At 38.6% G+C, this 20,558-nt stretch overlaps 3 protein-coding genes across 30 annotated transcripts in view; 1 reads left to right on the forward strand and 2 right to left on the reverse strand.

Annotated features, from left to right (window-relative positions):
* EXOSC8 (exosome component 8) overlaps positions 1-13,573 on the forward strand; it is a 668,826-nt gene extending 655,253 nt beyond the window's left edge. The window contains exons 2-12 of the mRNA XM_050766095.1: positions 4,808-4,842; positions 6,253-6,289; positions 6,477-6,540; positions 6,923-6,996; positions 8,503-8,548; positions 9,899-10,004; positions 10,094-10,139; positions 10,937-11,033; positions 12,195-12,315; positions 12,905-13,011; positions 13,360-13,573. Coding sequence (XP_050622052.1) covers positions 4,826-4,842; positions 6,253-6,289; positions 6,477-6,540; positions 6,923-6,996; positions 8,503-8,548; positions 9,899-10,004; positions 10,094-10,139; positions 10,937-11,033; positions 12,195-12,315; positions 12,905-13,011; positions 13,360-13,475 — 831 coding nt within the window. The 5' untranslated portion in view covers positions 4,808-4,825 and the 3' untranslated portion in view covers positions 13,476-13,573. The remainder of the gene's footprint in view (positions 1-4,807; positions 4,843-6,252; positions 6,290-6,476; positions 6,541-6,922; positions 6,997-8,502; positions 8,549-9,898; positions 10,005-10,093; positions 10,140-10,936; positions 11,034-12,194; positions 12,316-12,904; positions 13,012-13,359) is intronic.
* The window catches only part of ALG5 (ALG5 dolichyl-phosphate beta-glucosyltransferase), a 109,251-nt gene that overhangs the window by 46,368 nt on the left and 42,325 nt on the right, over positions 1-20,558 (reverse strand). Inside the window, exon 2 of the mRNA XM_050766094.1 lies at positions 3,323-3,404. Within this exon, the coding sequence (XP_050622051.1) occupies positions 3,323-3,388 (66 nt within the window). The 5' untranslated portion in view covers positions 3,389-3,404. The remainder of the gene's footprint in view (positions 1-3,322; positions 3,405-20,558) is intronic.
* The window catches only part of SUPT20H (SPT20 homolog, SAGA complex component), a 49,256-nt gene continuing 42,358 nt past the window's right edge, over positions 13,661-20,558 (reverse strand). For 19 of the 28 annotated variants that reach the window (XM_050766046.1, XM_050766058.1, XM_050766050.1 and 16 more), the window contains 3 exons: positions 16,281-16,386; positions 14,727-14,830; positions 13,661-13,976 (listed from right to left, as the gene is read on the reverse strand). In XM_050766046.1, the coding sequence (XP_050622003.1) occupies positions 13,839-13,976; positions 14,727-14,830; positions 16,281-16,386 (348 nt within the window). In that variant the 3' untranslated portion in view covers positions 13,661-13,838. The remainder of the gene's footprint in view (positions 13,977-14,726; positions 14,831-16,280; positions 16,387-20,558) is intronic. The other 9 variants (XM_050766064.1, XM_050766054.1, XM_050766059.1 and 6 more) reach the window with 1 other exon arrangement.

The raw sequence follows: 20,558 nt of genomic DNA on the forward strand, positions 1-20,558 counted from the left end.
CTAGGCTTCCATCATCCCAGCTACAAGAGAGATCTGTCACTACAGGAAGACCAGTCTACTCTTAGGTGCCCTAAACCTCTGATCCTTAGCGTGTCTACATGCATACACACACACACACACACACACACACACACACACACACACACACACACACACACACAGAGTAAGGTCCTATCTCTACCTGAAATCTATATGTGACAGGACAAGTCCATTTTGCAGTTGGAACATGCGGGGTGAAGGCAGACTTCCCATCGAGGACCAGACAGACCCAAGATATAAAAGGAAGATTCCCCAGACTACCAAGTAGGGACAACAATGTTTAAGAATATGTTTTTGATACTTAACTCGAATTTGAATTCAGAATACAGCATTTACTGAAGTATCTAACTTACAGGCTCCCTTCCACAGGCACTTGGGAGCTAAGCTTTGGAAATAAACAATTTTTTTTTTTTACATTGTTTCTATTGGTACACTCTCTGCTTTCAAAACAGTCTATAAATTTTTAGAATGCTACTCATTTGTAATTTAATGACCAATTGAAGACACTATCAAAGATTACAAGGGCTGTGCTGAAAGGACAAATTAGTCAACTTGAAGGGGCTCTCAGTGGCCTATGATGCAAGAATCTGATCATCCTCCCACCTCCCCCCTGCCAAAAAAAATTATTGCAATGGATCAAACCATGAAAATACTGTAAATCATAAATTCACAATGATACTAAAAACAAAAACTGGATAAGATGCAGGAACCATCTCATTATTTCAAAAATTTGCCTTTTATTTTACATTTTATATGTATGAAAAGTATTTCAGGGTAAATGAATAGCTGAGGATGAGATTTCTTTCATTATAAAACTCTAGGTAATAAATGAAGGATACAATGAGAATATTTCACTTTGCAACCCACAATGAAATAAAGCATTTAGGTAATGATCCTCAATGACTACTAAAAACTTTAGGCTGATGACAAACTTTATAAACTGGTGGGACTGGCTGGCAACACTTGAAACCACACATCCATCTTATCACCAGAGACAACTGGCCATTACATGACTCCTAATGAGACACAAGAGAAAGGAAGAAGCATCATTCACAATTTTTTCTTGATTAAACAACACATCAAGTATGTATCTGATCAGGTCTCTTGATCCTAACTACCAGTTTATAGAAAATTTGAGATAGAAGATATTAAAAGGCATTAAGGGGAAGCAATAAAAGAAATCCAAATTGTGAGAAGTTCTACAGGACCAATGATCATATTAAAGACAAGGAAAAAGGCCAGGCGTGGTGGCTCACATCTGTAATCCCAGAAGTTTGGGAGGGCGGATCACCTGAAGTCAGGAGTTCGAGACCAGCCTGGCCAACATGGCAAAACCCCGTCTCTACTAAAAGTATAAAAATTAGCCGAGAGTGGTGTGGCAGGCGCCTGTAATCCCAGCTACTCAGGAGGCTGAGGCAGGAGAATTGCTTGAGGGCGGAGGCTGCAGTGAGCCAAGATCACTCTAGCCTGGGCGACAAGAGCCAGACTCCGTCTCAAAAACAAAAACAAAAAAGGAAAAGAAAAAAAGGAGGAGGAGAAACGTTTAACCGATTAAGACACTGAATATGTCAACGGAGTACAAGGTGTGACACTTGTTTGGATCCTGACTGGAACAAACAGACACATATATGAGACAAGTGAGGGCAAGTGAACTGAGGGGGCATTTGAAATCACAGAATAAACATAAATCTGTGACCACTTTACTGTGGTATTTTAAAAAGAGGGGCCTTATCTGTTAGAAATAAATGCTAAGGATTTAAAGATAAAATATCTTCGAATTTTGTTTTAAAATAATTCAGAAAGGAGGTGAGACTGTGAGAAAATAAGAACGGAGAGTGGATACATATGAAGAAAAGATGAAGCTGTGAAAAATTATTTTTTAAATTATTTCTTGCTCTGGCATTTAAAAAACCTAAGTTTCACTAGTTGTGTAACATTAGAGTACACGAGCTCATTTCTCCAACTTGTTTCCTCACCAGTAAAATAATGCTAATGATAACATATATGTCACAGTGTTATTTTAAAGATTTAATGAGATAACTCCTATTAAACCAAGTGCAACACTGAACATATAGTAAATACTACACTCAATAAATGGTAGCTCTTGTCACTTCAAGCTAGTGGGAACAAATACCGTTAGTACAATCTCATAAAATCTGTGCAAAAGACCCAAAGTAAGGCAGCTTCAATCTAAGAATGTGTGAATCCACTCCCCGCCCGTACACCGCCAAAAAAAAATAAATAAATAAATAAATAAATAAATCCTGGTTTGCTCAAAAACTTGAAAAAACAAAAAAGCTCCAAACCCTGAAATCTCCACTAGTTAGGGCAAGAGAGGACTCCTCTCTTACCTAGATACTATTAACAAAGAAGTAAGGATGCATTACATTTTATCTAAACTGTAAATTTATACATCCTCTGGAAAGATGGCAGGGTGGCCTTCCTGGCAGTGCTGTCTAGATGACTAATCTGAATGTGAAGGAAGCTGAAATCCTCTCCACTTACTAACTAGAGGGCAGGCTCATTCCAAAGTACGCGGGAGAGAGTTCATTTGGCCAATTTTCTACCACGTAACAATCAGCAAGTGTTTACAATGTTTTTGTGTTTCGAGAGCAATGGCAAAGAAAATCGAGTTTGAATTCTATTGTCCTGCCTTGTTTATGGGCATTATATTTAGGGTGCTTAATTCTGGGACACACGCGCCCCTGACAAGAGGCCTGAGGCCCGTCTCTCTCGCTCACCCTGCGTCCCTAGTGGGTCTCATCGATCCACGGATTTATTCCCATTTGTAACAGATAGCTGCCGTCAGTCAGGGCTCCGTCATCTCTATCTGCTTAACCCCATCAGCAAAGGAGGCATACTAAGGGAGCACACCCCTTCTGGGGCTCGAGACCTCCCTGGGTGGAGCAGAACTGCAGCGGCTGCAGGTCCCGGAGAGTCTGGGAGAGATCGAGGCTGAAAGAGCGGGTGGGCAGAGGGCATAGGCGCCAGGGGCGAGGGAAGTGGCGACGATGCCAGGCTGGGTGGGTGCGCCCCAGTGTGAAAAAACTTACAAGTCTCTGAGCACACTAAGAGATAAGATTCCAAAGGAAAATTAAAGAACGAAAGAAAAGGAGAGTGAAACTCCAGGGAAGGAAACTCCGAGGTCAGGTATTTGGGGGAAGCTAGGGGAAAAGGGACTTGTCTGAGAACGGGTAGCGCGCAGGAGGGGACGCCTGAGGAGCTGCAGTCTCCCGGAGAGCAGTGAGCCCCGGCCTGCGCGGGTTCCCATCCCTGTTCTCACCAGCACGAGGGCTGCGGCCGCCAGCGCCGCGCCGAGTACCGCCAGCTGCAGCAGAAGCGGAGCCATCCTCCATGCCGGAGCCGACCGCCCAATCCCGCACCTACACACAAGCGGAAGCGCGCCCGTGAGATTCGGCCCCGTCGCCAGAGGTCGCGCCCGCTGGCCGCAGCGCCCCCGCGTGGCGAGGCGGAGAAAACGCCGCTCTCGTGCCCTCGGCGCCCAGTCGGTGGAGAGGCGCGCCAGGTTCCGTAGCATGGCGCCAGGTTTAGCAAGTATGCAAGATGTCTACTTAATTTGAATTTCAGACAAAAAAAGCTAATCATGTTTTTAACAGCCTTATTAAGATAGTCACCATACAACTCATCCAGTTAAAGGTTTCTGGTTACACTAGTTTTTATAAATTGTGGTAAAATAAAACAAAAAGTTGCCATTTTAATCGTTTTTACAATAGTGAGTGGCATTAATTACATACACAATACTGTGCAACCATCACCACTCTCTATCTATAAAGTCTTCCCAGCTCCCTCCAGGTTCTGGCAACAACTAATTGCATGCTCTATTTGGGGCATACTCATGCTTAAAAAAAATGCTGTGTTTATCAGACATTCGAATTTAACTTGGTATCCTGTATTTTATCTGGTAACCCCGCCTAGGAAGGAGATGGCAGCCTTGAGCACGACACAGTCTACAACACAAGCTGATGCAGAGCAGAACGTGGTGGGACAATGAGCGCAAATAAAGTTCGGGTTTCTCGGCCGGGCGCGGTGGCTCACGCCTGTAATCCCAGCACTTTGGGAGGCCGAGACGGGCGGATCACGAGGTCAGGAGATCGAGATCATCCTGGCTACACGGTGAAACCCCGTCTCTACTAAAAATACAAAAAATGAGCCGGGCCTGGTGGCGGGCGCCTGTAGTCCCAGCTACTGGGGAGGCTGAGGCAGGAGAATGGCGTGAACCCTTGAGGCGGAGCTTGCAGTGAGCCGAGATCCCGCCACTGCACTCCAGCCTGGGCGACAGAGCGAGACTCCGTCTCAAAAAAAAAAAAAAAGAAAAAAAAAAGTTCAGGTTTCTCATGTGCTGGAGCAAGGAGCCCTTGACCAGTGAAGAGGCAAGGCCAGGGCTCAGCCTAAGTCACAGGCGGAAAAAAAATACGCAGAAACATTGGAATAACGCTCCACACGCACTGCTTAATTCTTCGCTGGAAACCCTGTTATCTCTGAACTGTTGGCGTTATTCTGAGTTACAGCACCAGTTTTTTTATAAAGACGGACACCGGCTCCTTCTTTAACAGCAGATTCGTCAAAATACGTCCAAGGCAAGGAAACTTAGAAGGGCGTTTGGGCAGGGGAAAGTCGATGCGAAGGCGGGCCAGGGACCTTTCGTCGCGTCCCCACCTTGGCGTTTCCTGTGGCGTGAGCGGCCCGGGCAACCGTGTCGAAAGTGCGGCGGCGGAACAGGCGCGCAGGCGAGGAGCGGCGCAGGCGCAGACGCGCGGGCGGGAAGATGGCGGCTGGGTTCAAGTGAGTGTTGGCGGGTGGCGGGTCGAGTTCTGTACCCGGGTGGACGGCAGCTTCCTTTAACTCTTAGCTGGGATTCTCTCACCCGGAGGGCGACCCCGTTGGGGTGCCATTTCCTTCCTCGTCGAAGCAGGCGACGAGTGGGAGGACCTGGAGGTGGTTATAGTGAAAAGAAAGGGCTTCTTTCCCCCCCCAATGAAACGAGAGATGAAAGGACTCTGTAGAGTTCCATGCCCGCTGCGAGCGCTCGTGAGCGTAGTGTGTAGTGAATGTTCAGTCCCAGGAGACATAGTTGTACTCTTTTAAAGATTGTGGCCGGGCGCGGTGGTTCACGCCTGTAATCCCAGCACTTTAGGAGGCCGAGGCGGGCGAATCACCTGAGGTCAGGAGTTAGAGACCAGCCTGATCTACATGGTGAAAACCAGTCCCTAATAAAAATGTAAAAATTAGCCGGGCATGGTGGTGGGCGCCTGTAATCCCAGCTACTCAGGAGGCTGAGGCAGGAGAATCGCTTGAACTCGGGAGGCAGAGGTTGTAGTGAGCCGAGATCGCGCCACTGCACTCCAGCCTGGGCGACAGAGTGAGACTCTGTCTCAGTCAGTCAGTCAATCAAGATTGTTGCATCAGAGCCACATACCGCCTGCTTCTCCCTCTCCCGTCATTTATTTCTAAAAGGATCATGCCTCGTTTGGAAGGTTTTATTGTGTGTGAAGCCAATGGACTTTCTTAAAGTTTCTAAAAAATGGATAAATAGGATTCCAAAGGAAATCCATTATGTTGAAATAGTTATCTATAAGTATAAACTCCGAAGACATGATATAGTAGTATATATACTTGCTTTAAAATTAACCTTCTTAAACAAGATCTAGTGGCGAGACTAGTAGTAACTGCTGGGATTTCAAAGTAACAGTGAGCCTGAACATACCTTACATAGCTATAGGGTACAAATGAAGACATCTGTGGTCTCTGTGGTTGTTAAAGTTGCAGGTACTGCTAATGCTACTATGGTTTATTGCCTACAGTCATAATTGAAGAATATGCTAAATTTCAGTTACAGTGAAAATAAAGATGTACCTTTTTTGTTTCCTGAGTTATCTAGTAAGATATTCATGATCACTAGATCCTTGTTTCAGAGCAAGAATGACAAGATTCTTCTGACACCTAGATTAATCCGCTTTTAAAGAGCTCACGCAAAGGGCTTTTAGACGCCAATCTTCTAATCGTTTATGGCAGAGTTAAGGACAGCAATTGAATGTGATTGCTACTGCAAGGATTTTTACTTTCTAGAATTACTTTTAGTTAAAAGTTGTGGAGATGTATGCTGCATCACAACACTCAAGATCTTTGCCAATTTCTGGATTTATGTTAAGATTCATCAGTTTATCTCAGACATATTTTTAACACGTGTTTCAGAACTGTGGAACCTCTGGAGTATTACAGGAGATTTCTGGTGAGTAAAAAGTTATGTACATGTTTTGCCTTTTGATAACAATGGGCTGCTTTTAAAGATACAATTCAAGTAATTTAATCCATTTGAAGTAACATTTAATGTGTTTCCCCTGGTGTGTGTAAAACTTGTGATAGATGTGTAAAATATGTAATAGGTATAATCTATTTTTATATAAACATTTATTTAGAAAGAGAACTGCCGTCCTGATGGAAGAGAACTTGGTGAATTCAGAACCACAACTGTCAACATAGGTAAGGATGTATTTTCCATTTTCAACTGTATGATATTCCCAAGTTTTAGTCTCTGAACCACCTAAACAGTTTTTTAGCCAAATTCTCTTTGTCTAAAGAATTTGATGATTTTTTGTGTGAAGAGATTTTTATCTGTACAAAAGCCCTGTAACTGAATGAAAAATGATTAACACAAATTCAAGGACAGGTGAATAATTATTTAAACACTAATTTAAAATAGTTATGTAAAAATCAATTATTCTAACGAAATATTCATAAGCAACTGAGAGGGGTAGCAAGATAATCATACACAGTAAGCTAAAACACTTAATTTTAATGATTATGTAGATATTTTTGTAGCTGTTTTCCTTTCATGCACTTTTCACTTTGCTTATCTTTTCAGGTTCAATTAGTACCGCAGATGGTTCTGCTTTAGTGAAGTTGGGAAATACTACAGTGATCTGTGGAGTTAAAGCGGTAAATCTAAATATGTCCTATTGAGATTTGAGTTACAAAGTTAGCTTTATTTATTAGATTGTAATATACACCTATAATTCCACTCTTGATTTGACAGTTGGGTGTCAGTTTTTAATATTTAATTTCCCAAGAGCTTTCACTATGAGTGTTAAATAATATGACCCAAGTTTAATGACTGAACATTTGTCAAATGTACCAAAATGAAACAACTTTAAAAATCTTAGCCACCCTTAATTTTTAAAACATTTCATTTGAGAAATTAACAGATTTTTGGTGACATCCTTTTAGCCAGTGATGACATGTAATCTGTGTAAATGTGTGGAAAATTGAAATTGTTGAAAAGAAAAATTTGAGGGAATAATGGCTACCATTTACTGAGTACCTGCTATGTTCCAGACACCTTTTTAGGCACTTTACAGAATTATCCACTTTAATCCCTACAACAATCATTTGTTATTTTTCTCCACCTCCTGTTTTATAGATGAGGTTCAGTAACCTCTCCAGGTACATAAGACTCATAAGTAAAACTTGAGACATAAATCTGACTCCAAAGCCTGTGCTTCTTTCACTACAATACACCCTGTGTTATTTAACACTTAGTGGAGATTCTTCTTTGGTAAACCTAGAGTGATATATATCACTCTCAAGACGATTTGAGAACTTGCTCCTTATCAGGTTTTATGCCTGGGATTTAACAGGTTTATCTCATTTGGCCCTTATTAACGGACCCTAGGAGTAGACACTATTTTCTTCCCATTTGACAGATGAGGAGTTTAAGGTTAGAGGTTAAATAACTTGCCTAAAGTTAGCCAGTAAATGTGGCTCTGACATTTGAACCGGCTTGCTAATTGCAGAGCGTTTGCTTTTTTTTTTTTTTTTGAGACGGAGTCTGGCTCTGTTGCTCAGGTTGGAGTGCAGTGGCAGGCTCTCGGCTCACTGCAACTTCTGCTTCCCGGGTTCCAAGTGATTCTCCTGCCTCAGCCTCCCAAGTAGCTGGGATTACAGGCGCCTGCCACCACGCCTGGCTAATTTTTGTGTTTTTAGTAGAGACGGGGTTTTGCCATCTTGGCCAGGCTGGTCTCAAACTCCTGACCTCAGGTGATCCACCCGCCTCTGCCTCCCAAAGTGCTGGGATTACAGGTGTGAGCCACCGCGCCCAGCTGAGCTTTTGCTGTTTACCACTAAAGCAGCAATTCCTAAATCTGGCTCTACCATGTGGGGAATAAATTAAGATTCTTGGCTACTAGGTGGGGGCACAAACTCAATTACTATTTTTCAAAAGATCTCCAGGTAATCTTGATGAGCAGCACTATAGTGTAGTCTACTGTACTATAGTGCCTTCTTATCTTGTAGAGCTACTGTGAGGATCAGCACCAATGTCCTTAGAGGCCCTGGCACAATTCCCTAAGCTGATATTTGATAGAGCCTTCCATAACTGATTGCTAAGTTGTCTTCATAATTTTTCAGTAGCTTGTTTCAATAGGAAACATTTCTTTGCTACTATAGGAATTTGCAGCACCACCAACAGATGCCCCTGATAAAGGATATGTTGGTAAGTTAAATGGTTTTGTAATTTTAATACTAATACTTCTAACACATTTAATAATAATTTTAGTTAAGTCCTAGTTGAGTTGATGTAAAGAAAATTATTCCTAATATTCAGAAATATTTAACAATAAAACAAATTCCTCAAAAGTTTTCCGTATTAGTAAAAGATAGCATAATAGCAGGATATAGAATTTCATAAATTTAATCTTTATCAAACTTGCTTGCTCAATTTTTGTTTATATATTCATATGTTACTAACCAAGAAAATAGAACTTTGGCTGGGTGTGGTGACTCACACCTGTAATACCAGGATTTTGGGAGGCCAAGACTGCAGGATTGCTTCAGCCCAGGAGTTCGAGACCAGCCTGGGGAACAAAGGAGACCCCCGTCTCTACAAAAAAATCAAGTTAGCTGGGTGTGCTGGTGCACACCTGTGTCCCAACTACTTGGGAGGCTGAAGCAGGAGGATTGCTTGAGCCTGGGAGGTCAAGGCTACAATGAAATATGATTGTATCACTGCATTCAAGCCTGAGTGACAGAGTGAAATCCTGTTTCAAAAGAAAAAAATAGAATGGAATTTTTTTTAGTCAAAGAACTGTCATTGCACATTTTTTGTTTCCATAAAGATTCTTTGCTTTATACAACTGCTATTTTTTTTCTTGTCTTGGAACCATCTGTTCTTTACGGTAGGAACCAACATTTTCTTAAATGAGAAAAACAGTTGGATGTTAGCAGAGGGTCTATCTTCAGTTACAGATTGAGGTATTTTGAAAGATACCAGGAAAACTTGTAAAGGATTTAGGAGAATTGAAGTCTAAAATAGATTTTTTAAAAATGCATATGGGGGGGAAAAAAGTCAGAAAAATACAAATTTCATGCCTGGGAGTCTTACAGAGACCAAGCAGAATGTAACTATGTTACAATGTACTCTATTCAGAAAAGCCTGTCCATGGCCACAGCTGCCTTTACTGTGGATTGATACCTTTAACACTTCAATAATCCATAAATTAAAAAGTTTAGGCCGGGCATGGTGGCTCACGCCTGTAATCCCAGCACTTTGGGAGGCTGAGGCAGGTGGATCATGAGGTCAGGAGATCGAGACCATCTTAACCAATATGGTAAAACCCCGTCTACCAAAATACAAAAAAATTAGCTGGGCGTGGTGGCACATGCCTGTAATCCCAGCTACTTGGGAGGCTGAGGCAGGGAAATCTCTTGAACCTGGAAGGTGGAGGCTGCAGTGAGCGGAGATCGCGCCACTGCACTCCAGCCTGGTGACAGAGCAAGACTCCATCTCAAAAAAAAAAAAAAAAAAAAAAAACTTTAGTTCATAGCTGCAGAGTGTTTCTTTCAGTTCCTAATGTGGATCTACCACCCCTGTGTTCATCGAGATTCCGGTCTGGACCTCCTGGAGAAGAGGCCCAAGTGGCTAGCCAGTTCATTGCAGATGTCATTGAAAAGTAAGAGCACCATGATAAAATTTTACTGTAATTCATTTTCAGATAGTTTTTGACTTTTCATTTACTTTGCTCTTTGTCATTAAATCAAGTTCACAGATAATTCAGAAAGAGGACTTATGCATTTCTCCAGGGAAGGTAAGAGGAATAGAGAAGCTATAAGTTCTTATTAATTCTGAAGAGATTTTTTTTGTGGGGGAAAGGGAACAAGGAAATTAAAATCACCAATCAAAGTAGCCTTAAATATGGCTGCTTTACAGATTTTAGAGATTCAGTCATTTCTTACTCTATAATGCTCTAAGTGAACCATATTGTTTATAAAAAACAAGTTTGACTAACTTACGGCCTGTCTGGGAGCTACTTTTTAAACTGAAGTAATTTTTTTCCCCCTTAACCTTTAGAGAAAAGTTCAATCATTTTTTATTCCTTATAGCAGATTATAACATTGATCATATTAACATATGTTTTTGGTGAATCCACAGTAGATTCCAAAGTCTATTTGAAAATGTAAAACTAGGTTGATTAGAACCTAGAGAGGCTTTCCATAAACTGATACGTTAGCACTGTAAAACCTAAACATTTCATGTATTATGGGAAAGTGCATTTTGAATTTTAGCTAGGGCTTTCAAAACCATCTTCCTTATCTGTAACCTCCCACTAAGAATGGAAATTCCTTCTACATCTGTAGCTCCATTAAGGGAAATGGACATGTTTGTCATTTGTCAGCTTGGCAATCAAAAGCCAGCTTTCACCAAACCTGTCCACTTTCTTCTGGTTTTCTACTTGAAAAAGGTAAAGCATTTTCTTAAGGTTTTTGAGCCTTGAAGGTTATGTTGCTTGTTTAACCAAGGGTTCTGTGGTTCTTAAGTCTAAGCGAATAGCATGTTCTACCCATTAGAAGGCTTTAATTTCCTTTTGTGTTAATTCTATTTTAGCTTGCCTGGGTTCTATACTGTGATCTCATTTGCCTCGACTATGATGGAAACATTTTGGATGCCTGCACATTTGCTTTGTTAGCGGCTTTAAAAAATGGTAAGCAGCCTTACAAAAACGGCAATATTCCCACTAATGGGTTAGAATGTTCTGTTTTGTGAAACTTTTAATGTACATTTGCTTTCGTATGCTTCCAAATTAATGAATGTAATACTGCCATTACTTTCCAAATATAGTTGATAGTTGTATATTCTCTAACTGAATGCTCTTTAGAGTGCTGCTTTGACTGTACCCGTCTACTTAGGTTAGGACTTCAGTCCTTTCCATAATAGTGTTAATAATGGTGGGAGAGGGAGACAAGACTTGTAACTTCTGGCTGGGTGATTGGTGAAGATCTGCCAGTATCCTCATAGTTCTTTATGTGATATTGTCAAAAGAATTAGAATGGATTCTGTTGTTTTTACTGTGAGGCCATAGTAATAGTGAAGTTTCTTAGCAAGGAGTCTAGGTTGACTGATTAGTTACAGATTTCAATAACTTGTGCATATTCCCTATCATTGGTGAATGATGAATTGGTAGGAACAAATAATTGGAGGTGGAAAATAAAGTTAGCACAGCAATATTATAATAGAGTGGTTAAGTGAATTGGAGGTAGAAAATGAAGTTAGCACAATATTGTAACAGAGTGGTTAAAGCAGAGACTTAGGTTTGATTCTTGGCTCTGTCACTCTGTGCTGAAGTTTCCTTATCTATAATAAAATAGGGATAATAGTATTTAGTTTGTAAGAGTATTGATTAGGTGAATACAATGAAAATGTGGAAATGCTTAAAACAGTACCTGGCATATACAAATTAGCTAGACATGTTATCTATTAGTAATCATTTTCATTTCAAAACTGGGTACAGTGGCACATGCCTATAGTCCCACCCAGCTACTGGGGAGGTTGAGGTGGGAAGATTGCTAGGAATTCAGTTCTAGCCTGGGCAACATAACAAGACCCTATCTCTAAAAATTAAAAAAAAAAAAATCATTTTGACTTCTTAAACTTAAAAAAATTATGCAATAAGCACTAGGTAGGCATGTCAGATGTTGTGAAGAGCAATGTATATCCTCTGTATTTACCTTAGTGGCTGTAAGGTGCTTTTTAAAAAGAAATGTTCTGGGCAAGTTCAATCGAGGGAAAGGTGAATTAAAAAAAAAAAAAGCTTAGAAACCATTTGTTTCTTAGAGACTTACTTTACAAATTTGCCTTTTCTTAGTACAGTTGCCTGAAGTTACTATAAATGAAGAAACTGCTTTAGCAGAAGTTAATTTAAAGAAGAAAAGTTATTTGAATATTAGAACTCATCCAGTTGCAACTTCCTTTGCTGTGTTTGATGAGTAAGTTAATCAAACTTACTTTAAAATTTTCTATATTTAAGATTTGGGTAATTGATGTTCAGCATTCTAACTCTTCAGGAAGTGCTATGGTGACTCTACATCCTAGTTTTCCCTGGACACTTGAGTTTATACTTGTCCCTGCACAATTATTTCTAGTCAACCTGTCTGCTTTCATAAGCATCCTGATTTGGATGATAATTGTGTTCACTTTACCTGTTCCTTGGTTTACTTATACCTGTGTAATGTTAATTTCTAATTCTTTCACTAAAGATTTACCTGAAGCTATCTTCAGTATTTTCCAAGGATTTTAGCACATTCAGAAATAGTAGAGCAGGGCGAGGCATGGTGGATCATGCCTGTAATGCCAGCACTTTGGGAGGCTGAGGCAGGGTATCACCTGAGGTCAGGAGTTCGAGACCAGCCTGGCCAAGATGGTGAAACCCTGTCTCTACTAAAAATACAAAAATTAGCTAGGTATGATGGTGTGTACCTGTAATTCCAGCTACTTGGGGGGCTGACAGTATGTTTAGTATTTTTAAAGTAAAATTTGTTCCATGGATTGATAACTTATACTTTTTTCTTTTTATAGCACTTTGCTTATAGTTGACCCTACTGGAGAGGAGGAACATCTGGCAACAGGAACCTTAACAATAGTAATGGATGAGGAAGGCAAGCTCTGTTGTCTTCACAAACCAGGCATGTTCCTGCCACTTCAGTCCTAAACATATGTAGATGAAAACTCAGTGTGAGCCTTAAATTAGGGAGGGCCAAATGGAATATGGGATATTTCATTTACCTAATTTAAGTTTACTGTAGTTTCTTAGCTACCTCAAATTTTCTTCCATCTTAATGGTATATGTCAGTGATTCTTAAACTTAAGACATACATTAGAATCACTTGGAGGTCTTGTGAAACTAACTTGCAGATCTTGAGACTGTACCCTGATTTATGTTATCCAATTTTTTTGTTTCATAATTTGATATGACATTAATGTTTTTTGAAAAGCAGTGATAGATTAAAAGTATTGGCAAAATAATTTTTCAGGTGGAAGCGGGCTAACTGGAGCTAAACTTCAGGACTGCATGAGCCGAGCAGTTACAAGACACAAAGAAGTTAAAAAATTGATGGATGAAGTAATTAAGAGTATGAAACCCAAATAAATAGCCACTTTTCAAAACAGATTTGTAAAAATTGTATTTGTTAACACTGTGCACAAACATTTTATACTAAATAAATATCAAACTACATTCTTCTGAAAGATGTTTCTATTATTTCTTAGGTCACTTCCATATAATGTATAGTGAAACCATTTTTAAAAAGCAATGACTTAGGCAAACCAACCCTAGTTTGTTAAACCATTTCCCTGTTTTTATTTAAAAATGATAAGGTTGTGCTTCTGTATAAAGTTTGTACATCTAGCAATGTAAAATACTGACACATTAAAAAAACAAAAAGTAGAAACTCAATCCTTTTGATTCAATGCTCTTGTGTTTTTAAAAAAGGAACAAAAAATAATGCAAGACTCAGAATTTTGGAGTGGTTGGCGTGCCTCTCTTCATTTTACTTTTTGACTGGCTGCCTGTATGCCGATGACGGTGTAGCTGAGCTGTTTGTGCTGCTGCTGCTGCCATAGCCATTTGATGCTGCAAGAATCGCAACTGCTGCAAAAGGGAGGGAAAAAATCGAGTTATGTTAAATGCAGGCAGGTGTGGAAAGGTGCTTTTCCTGAGAGTGACGAAACAACACAACTGAAAAAGGGAGAAAGCACCAAGATAACAAAAAGGGACTATACCACATTGAGACAATGCACAGTCAAACAGCACCAGTGGCACAGAAGCCTGCTGAGGGCTTTAAAAATGATTCTTGGCAAACTTCAAAATTATTTGTTACTTTGCCCTGCCAGTCTATATTGTAGTAACTCAGCAACTTCAGTTACCATTTTGTTGTATAATGATAGTTTATAGCAATATAAAACAACCCTGAATATCAAGATAGTCAACTATAATATGCTGACTTTCCTTCCTAAAATGATGGTATAACATTTTTCTAAATAAACAGGTATGACATTTACTAATAGGAACACTTTTCTGCAATAAAATATTAGAAAGTTAACAATTGGCACTTACAACTGTCTATTTCAAAATACACTGCATACTAGAAAAATGTATGTTAATGTGCCACCAGCACTTCATGAAAAATTTTAAGAGTATGGCTTAAATGTACAAAATATATTCAGTGCTCCAAGTTGACTGGCTAAAATGTCAAGACTTTTAAATAAAATTTGCTAAAGTATTTACCAATTACTGTACAGTCTTAAAAGACAGTAAAATAAAACTAAAGCAAGTTATTTTGAGGTACTTTTGGAGCTGAGTATCTTTAAAAATGTAATCAGAGTGAAGTTGCTGGATTACTTGTATCTGTTGCTGCTGCTGTTGAAAGGCAGAGGAGAGCTGGAATCTCTGCTGAGGAAGGCTTTGCTCAGGTCTGTTCTCGGCAGAGCCAAGCTGAGACAACACTACAGAGAGGAGAAGGGGAAAGCAGGCCAGTCAAAAAGTTTGAAGGCTACCAGGGTTAGAAAAGGACAACACAGAAAATGAAATAATAGAAAAGTTAGCAGTACGATTAATCTTAAGTATCAAATCATAGACATTTCAGAATAAATTTAGTATATGGTCTCCTGTTAGTTGGGGGTACCACTGATTATGGAACTTTCTGGACACAGAGAAGGGAGTGCATTATGTGTCAAAGCACTGAACCTCTCTTGCATCTGTATAAAATTTGATACTGGTGCTATTTTGTTTAGAAGAGTACATTATTTTTGAAATATAACCAACAGTAGGAGAAGGGAGATGGAAGAAATCCAAACTATCGTAACAACAAAGCTGGTAGACAGACAATTGCTTTAAACAAAAGATGTTGCAATGAATATCAGACTACTCTATTAACAACAGAGGTGATGAACTGAGACTGAGCATTGTTTGTTATTTTTTGAGCTGAGTGGAACCACAGTAATCAGTTCAACACTTATTTTACATATGAGGAAGTTTGAAGGCCAACATGATTTAAGTGACTTGGACTCAAATTATGACAATCTGTGGCTAGGAACATTCTCATGACTTTTCAGACTAGAGTTGTCACTAAATTATACTAGAGCTATTTTCGGAAATTCACAACTGGGCTGATAAAGGTATATAATTACATAAACTTCTCTTTGGAAATTCACTACCTCTGAGTTGGAACTTTATATGTAAGGATTACTTACTTCCAAAATAAAGATTATTCTAAAAGACTTCTAAAGGCATAGTAAGCCCACAGTGATAAGATATTGACAACACAGTCACTCATTCAATCCTCAAACTCTTACAGCTTTCTTACACATGTGGCTTACTCTTTTAATTAAGTATAAAGTTAGAATTATCTTCAACTGACAGGAATCATTAAGAGTAATCTTTAGTTCACCATTTACTGCTGGGAAGTATTGAGAAGTTAATCTTTTCTTAAATGATAATAGTGGCTTACATAAGTTATGCTATTGTCCATTAAGACTTAAAGTCATTTATGCAACTACAAATTACCAGAATGAAACAAAAGATTATGCAATCTAGAAAAATTCAGTCTTAACCCAGGAAAACGAAAAAGTTATTAATTAATATAACTACTGGCAAACACTGAAAACAGCTCTGGTAACCTAGTAAAGTGGATAATTATTAAATTTTGCCAGTAAACTGTAACATAAGGAAAACACAACTGTGGTAATTATGTTAAGTCAAAGCTCTTTTAATTAATCCACTATCAAATTAATGAAAAAAATCTCAGCCATTACTCAATTTAATAGTTCACACATTATAGCTTTACTTTTTCCTGTTTACTGGTTGCAAGGGAAGGAAAAGAAAATAAGTGGTGAGATCCCAAATAGATTGAATATGTTTAGTAAATTCAGCATATAAAGTTATGAAGATACCTACCAGCTGCCTGTGACTGCATAAAACTTCCTACTCCAGTAAGGTTAATAACAGCAGCTTGCTGAGCAGATAAGGCCTGTTCTTGACTGGTTGAACCTTGTTCAGAACTCTGAATAAAAAAATAAATGACTTGTACGAGAAAGAAAAACAAATTTGAGCTGGTGAAAATAAATCAGCATTTTTTCCGGTATGAAATAAAGCAGTATGAGACTAGTCTTGTAAAAAGAGTAACAAGGAAAATACTTCAAAGGTATTTAGAGTAAGCAAGAATAAATTTATACCATTTGAACAAAGAAAACTTTCTTTTTCAGTGCATCTGTATTTATTGTTTGATGCTACCAAGATAATGCCTAAGGCTTTTATAAAGCTTCACCGAAATAATTTTTTAAAGCTTAAAACACTCTTTGTGACATAAACATAGTACTGGAACTTTATGTGTTTTGTTTTTTGTTTTTTGAGACGGAGTCTTGCTCTGTTGCCCAGGCTGGAGTGCAGTGGCGCAATCTGGGCTCACTGCAACCTCCGCCTTCTGGGTTCACGCCATTCTCCTGCCTCAGCCTCCCGAGTAGCTGGGACTATTGGTGCTTGCCACTACACCTGGCTAATTTTTTGTATTCTTTAGTAGAGATGGGGTTTCACTGTGTTCGCCAGGATGGTCTTGATCTCCTGACCTTGTAATCCGCCCGCCTCGGCCTCCTAAAGTGCTGGGATTACAGGCGTGAGCCACCGCGCCCGGCCGGCATATCGATTTTATAGGAAAAAATAAAATTGTCCTTATTTGCAAATGGCACAACTGTAGAAAATCCTAAGCAATCTCCAAAACAGCTCCTAGAAATAGTAAGTTCAGTAAGAGGGCACAATACAAGATCAATATACAAAAATCAACACTATATATACTAGTAATTAACATGTGAAAACTGAAATTAAAAAAATACCATTCACAGTTACTCAAAAAAACAGAGAAAAGCTTAGGTATTAATCTTAAGTCTAAGAAAACATATATGGGGCTTGTATACCAAAAACTACAAAACATTGATTTTGGTCTAGATAAGGACATACTATGTTCATGTACTGGAAAACTTACATCATAAAGACGGCAATTCTTCCCCCAAACTGATCAACAAGCATAACTCAATTCTTTTAGAAATGCTGGCAAAGTTTTTGTAGATACAGACAAGATGACTTTAAAATTTATATGGAAAGGTAGAGAACCTACATTAACTACAATAATTTTGAAAAATGGTATGGCAGAAACACTGCCCAATTTTAAGACACTACAATGAAGAAGACAGTGTGGTACTGGCTGAAGGATAGACACATAGATTAATGAAACAGAACAGGGAACCTAGAAATAAACCCACCCAAACAGACCCAACAGACTTTTAACAAATGTGCAGAAGTAATTCAATTCAGAAAGGATAGCTGTTTTTTTTTGTTGTTGTTTTCAACAAATGGTGTTGAAGCAATTGGATACTGATAGGAAAACAAAAACAAAAACATGGACCTAAGTTGCACACCTTGTACAAAAATTAACTGAAAATGAATCATGGATTCAAAATAAGAAACTATAAAACTGTTAGAAAAAAACACAGAAGAAAATCTTTGGGACCTAGGGCTAGGTAAAGAGTTCTGAGACATGACAACTACAGCATATTCCATAAAGGAAAGATACTGTCAACGTGGACTTCAGCAAAATTAAAAACTTTTGCTCTGCAAAAGACATCCTTTGAACATTTCAGTATATAATGGCAAGCCAAACATTCAAAAGATACATTTATCTTGAGGGGATCTCCCCGGATATAAAAAGAGATTGGACAAAAGAGCACAGAGCTGAAAGGTTCTATTATTGAATTTGGAACCCAGTTCATGAAATGAACAACAGAATAAGGCAGACCACATCACCACCATAATGGAACTATGATAAAACAAACAAAAAAAACTACAGATGATATCAATTTCCCCCCGAAGCACTCCACAAACTTAAAGTAGACTGTAAGCCACCACCGCAAATGGAATATTCAAACAAGGAGGAATAATGATTAAACAAACATCCTGAAGAAAAACAAATACTAAGAAATAAAAGGACTCAGGCTAAAACTAAAAGGATGAAAAAAGATGTACTAAGCTAACATTAATCAAAAGAAAGAAACAAGAAATATTACCAGAGATAAAGGTGGTCATTTATTAACGATAAGGGGTAAATTAATCAAGGATGTAACAATCCTAAATGCATATGCACCTAACAATATGGGCTCAAAACACAACCTTTAGCAAAAGGAGAAATAGAAATTTCCAGTTTTGGTTGAAGACTTCAACACTTCTCACAGTAACTGATAAAACATTGAGAAAGAAAAGGATATAGAAGGCCTGAATGATGCCATCAAATGCCTTGCTCTAACACAGAACACTCCTAACAGCAGAATACACATTTTTTTCAAGCATATATGGAGTATTCATCAAGACAGATCACGTTCTCAAGCATTAAACAAACCTCAACAAACTTAAAAGAACGAAAAATATGTTTTCAGACCACAGTGGATTTAAACTAGAAATCAACTGCAGAAAGATACTTGGAAAATTCCCAAGTATTTGGAAATCAAACATATCTAAATAATTCATTTAAAAGGGATCCATAAGACAGAAAATTCTATGGAACAAAATGAAGGCACAGCATATCAAAATTTGTGGAAAGTGGCTTAAGCAGTACTGAGAAGGAAATGTATAACATTAAATGTTTATTTTAGAAAAGAATGACCTCCATAATCTAAGCTTCCACTTATGAAACTACAAACTATCATCCAAGAAAACATTCCAGAAATAAAGAAGTGACTCTACACATTAAAAGGATCCACAGGAAAAACATGGAAAAATCAATTCTGACACATAACACCAGTGAAAATATTAGACAAACATTCAGGGCCTCTAGACAAACTGCTTAAATAAACTTACAAGAGCAAGATAATTAGACTGGCATCAGATTTCTCAAAAACATACAAAGCAAGTCAACAGTAGGAAGCATTTTTAATAAATTTAAAGGAGACCTAAAACTAGAGAACATTTAGAAGAAAGCAAGTGAAAACGCTTCAGGACATTGGATTTGGCAATGATCTTCAATATGATACCAAAAGCACAGGCAAGAAAAGTAAAAAGAGAAAATGAACTACATTAAAATTTTAAAAACTTCTGTGCAATGGATGCAATCATGTGAAAAGACAACAAATGGGAGAAAATATCTGCAAATCAAACATCTGATATATGTGTATATGAAGAATGAAGAACTCCTACAATCCAACAACAAAAATTAATCTGATAAAAAAATGGGCAAGGGACCTGAATAGACTTTTCTCCAAAGATGATATACAAATGGCCAACATGCATATGAAAAGATGCTCCACACCACTAATCAGTACAGAAATGCAAATCAAAACACAATGAGATTATTACCTCACACCCATTAGGATGGCTGCTAAAAAAAAAATCCCCGAAGACCCAACCACCACCAGCAAATAACAAGAGTTGGCAAGGATTTGGACAAATTGAGATCTTTGTATGTTGTTGATGGGAATTGGGTAAAATGGTACAGTCACTATGGAAAACAGTATGATGCTTCTTAAAAAATTAAAAATCACCACATGAACCAACAATCCAACTTCTGGGTATATATCCAAAAGAGCCAAAGACAGGGTCTCAAAGAGATCTGTATACTCACATTCACACTAGCATTATTTACAATAGCCAAAAGTTGGAAGGTACCCAAGTATCCATCAGTGGATGAATGGATAAACAAAATATGGTATATACAAGTACTATTCACCATGAAAAAGGAAGGTGATTCTGACACATGCTATAACATGAATGAACCTTGAAGACTTTATGCTAAGTGAAGTAAGTCAGACACAAAAGGACAAATAACTATATGACTGCACTTATATGAGGTATCTTGAATAGTCAAACTCATACTAACATAAAGTTGAATAGTGGCTGAGGGGAGGAGGAAATATAGTTGTTATTTACTGGATATAGTTTCAGTTTTGCAAGATGAAAAAGTTCTATAATAGAAATCTGTTGCACAACAATGTGAATACACTTAACACTCCTGAATTGCACACTTAGGAATTTAAAACGGTAAATTTTGGCCAGGTGCGGTGGCTCACGTCTGTAATCCCAGCATTTTGGGAGGCCGAGGTGGTGGATCACAAGGTCACGAGACCAAGACCATCCTAACACAGTGAAACGTCGGGTGTGGTGGCACGCGTCTGTAGCCCCAGCTACTTGGGAGGC

This window comes from Macaca thibetana, chromosome 17 (assembly GCF_024542745.1).
Source record: "Macaca thibetana thibetana isolate TM-01 chromosome 17, ASM2454274v1, whole genome shotgun sequence".
Taxonomy (NCBI): Eukaryota; Metazoa; Chordata; class Mammalia; order Primates; family Cercopithecidae; genus Macaca; species Macaca thibetana.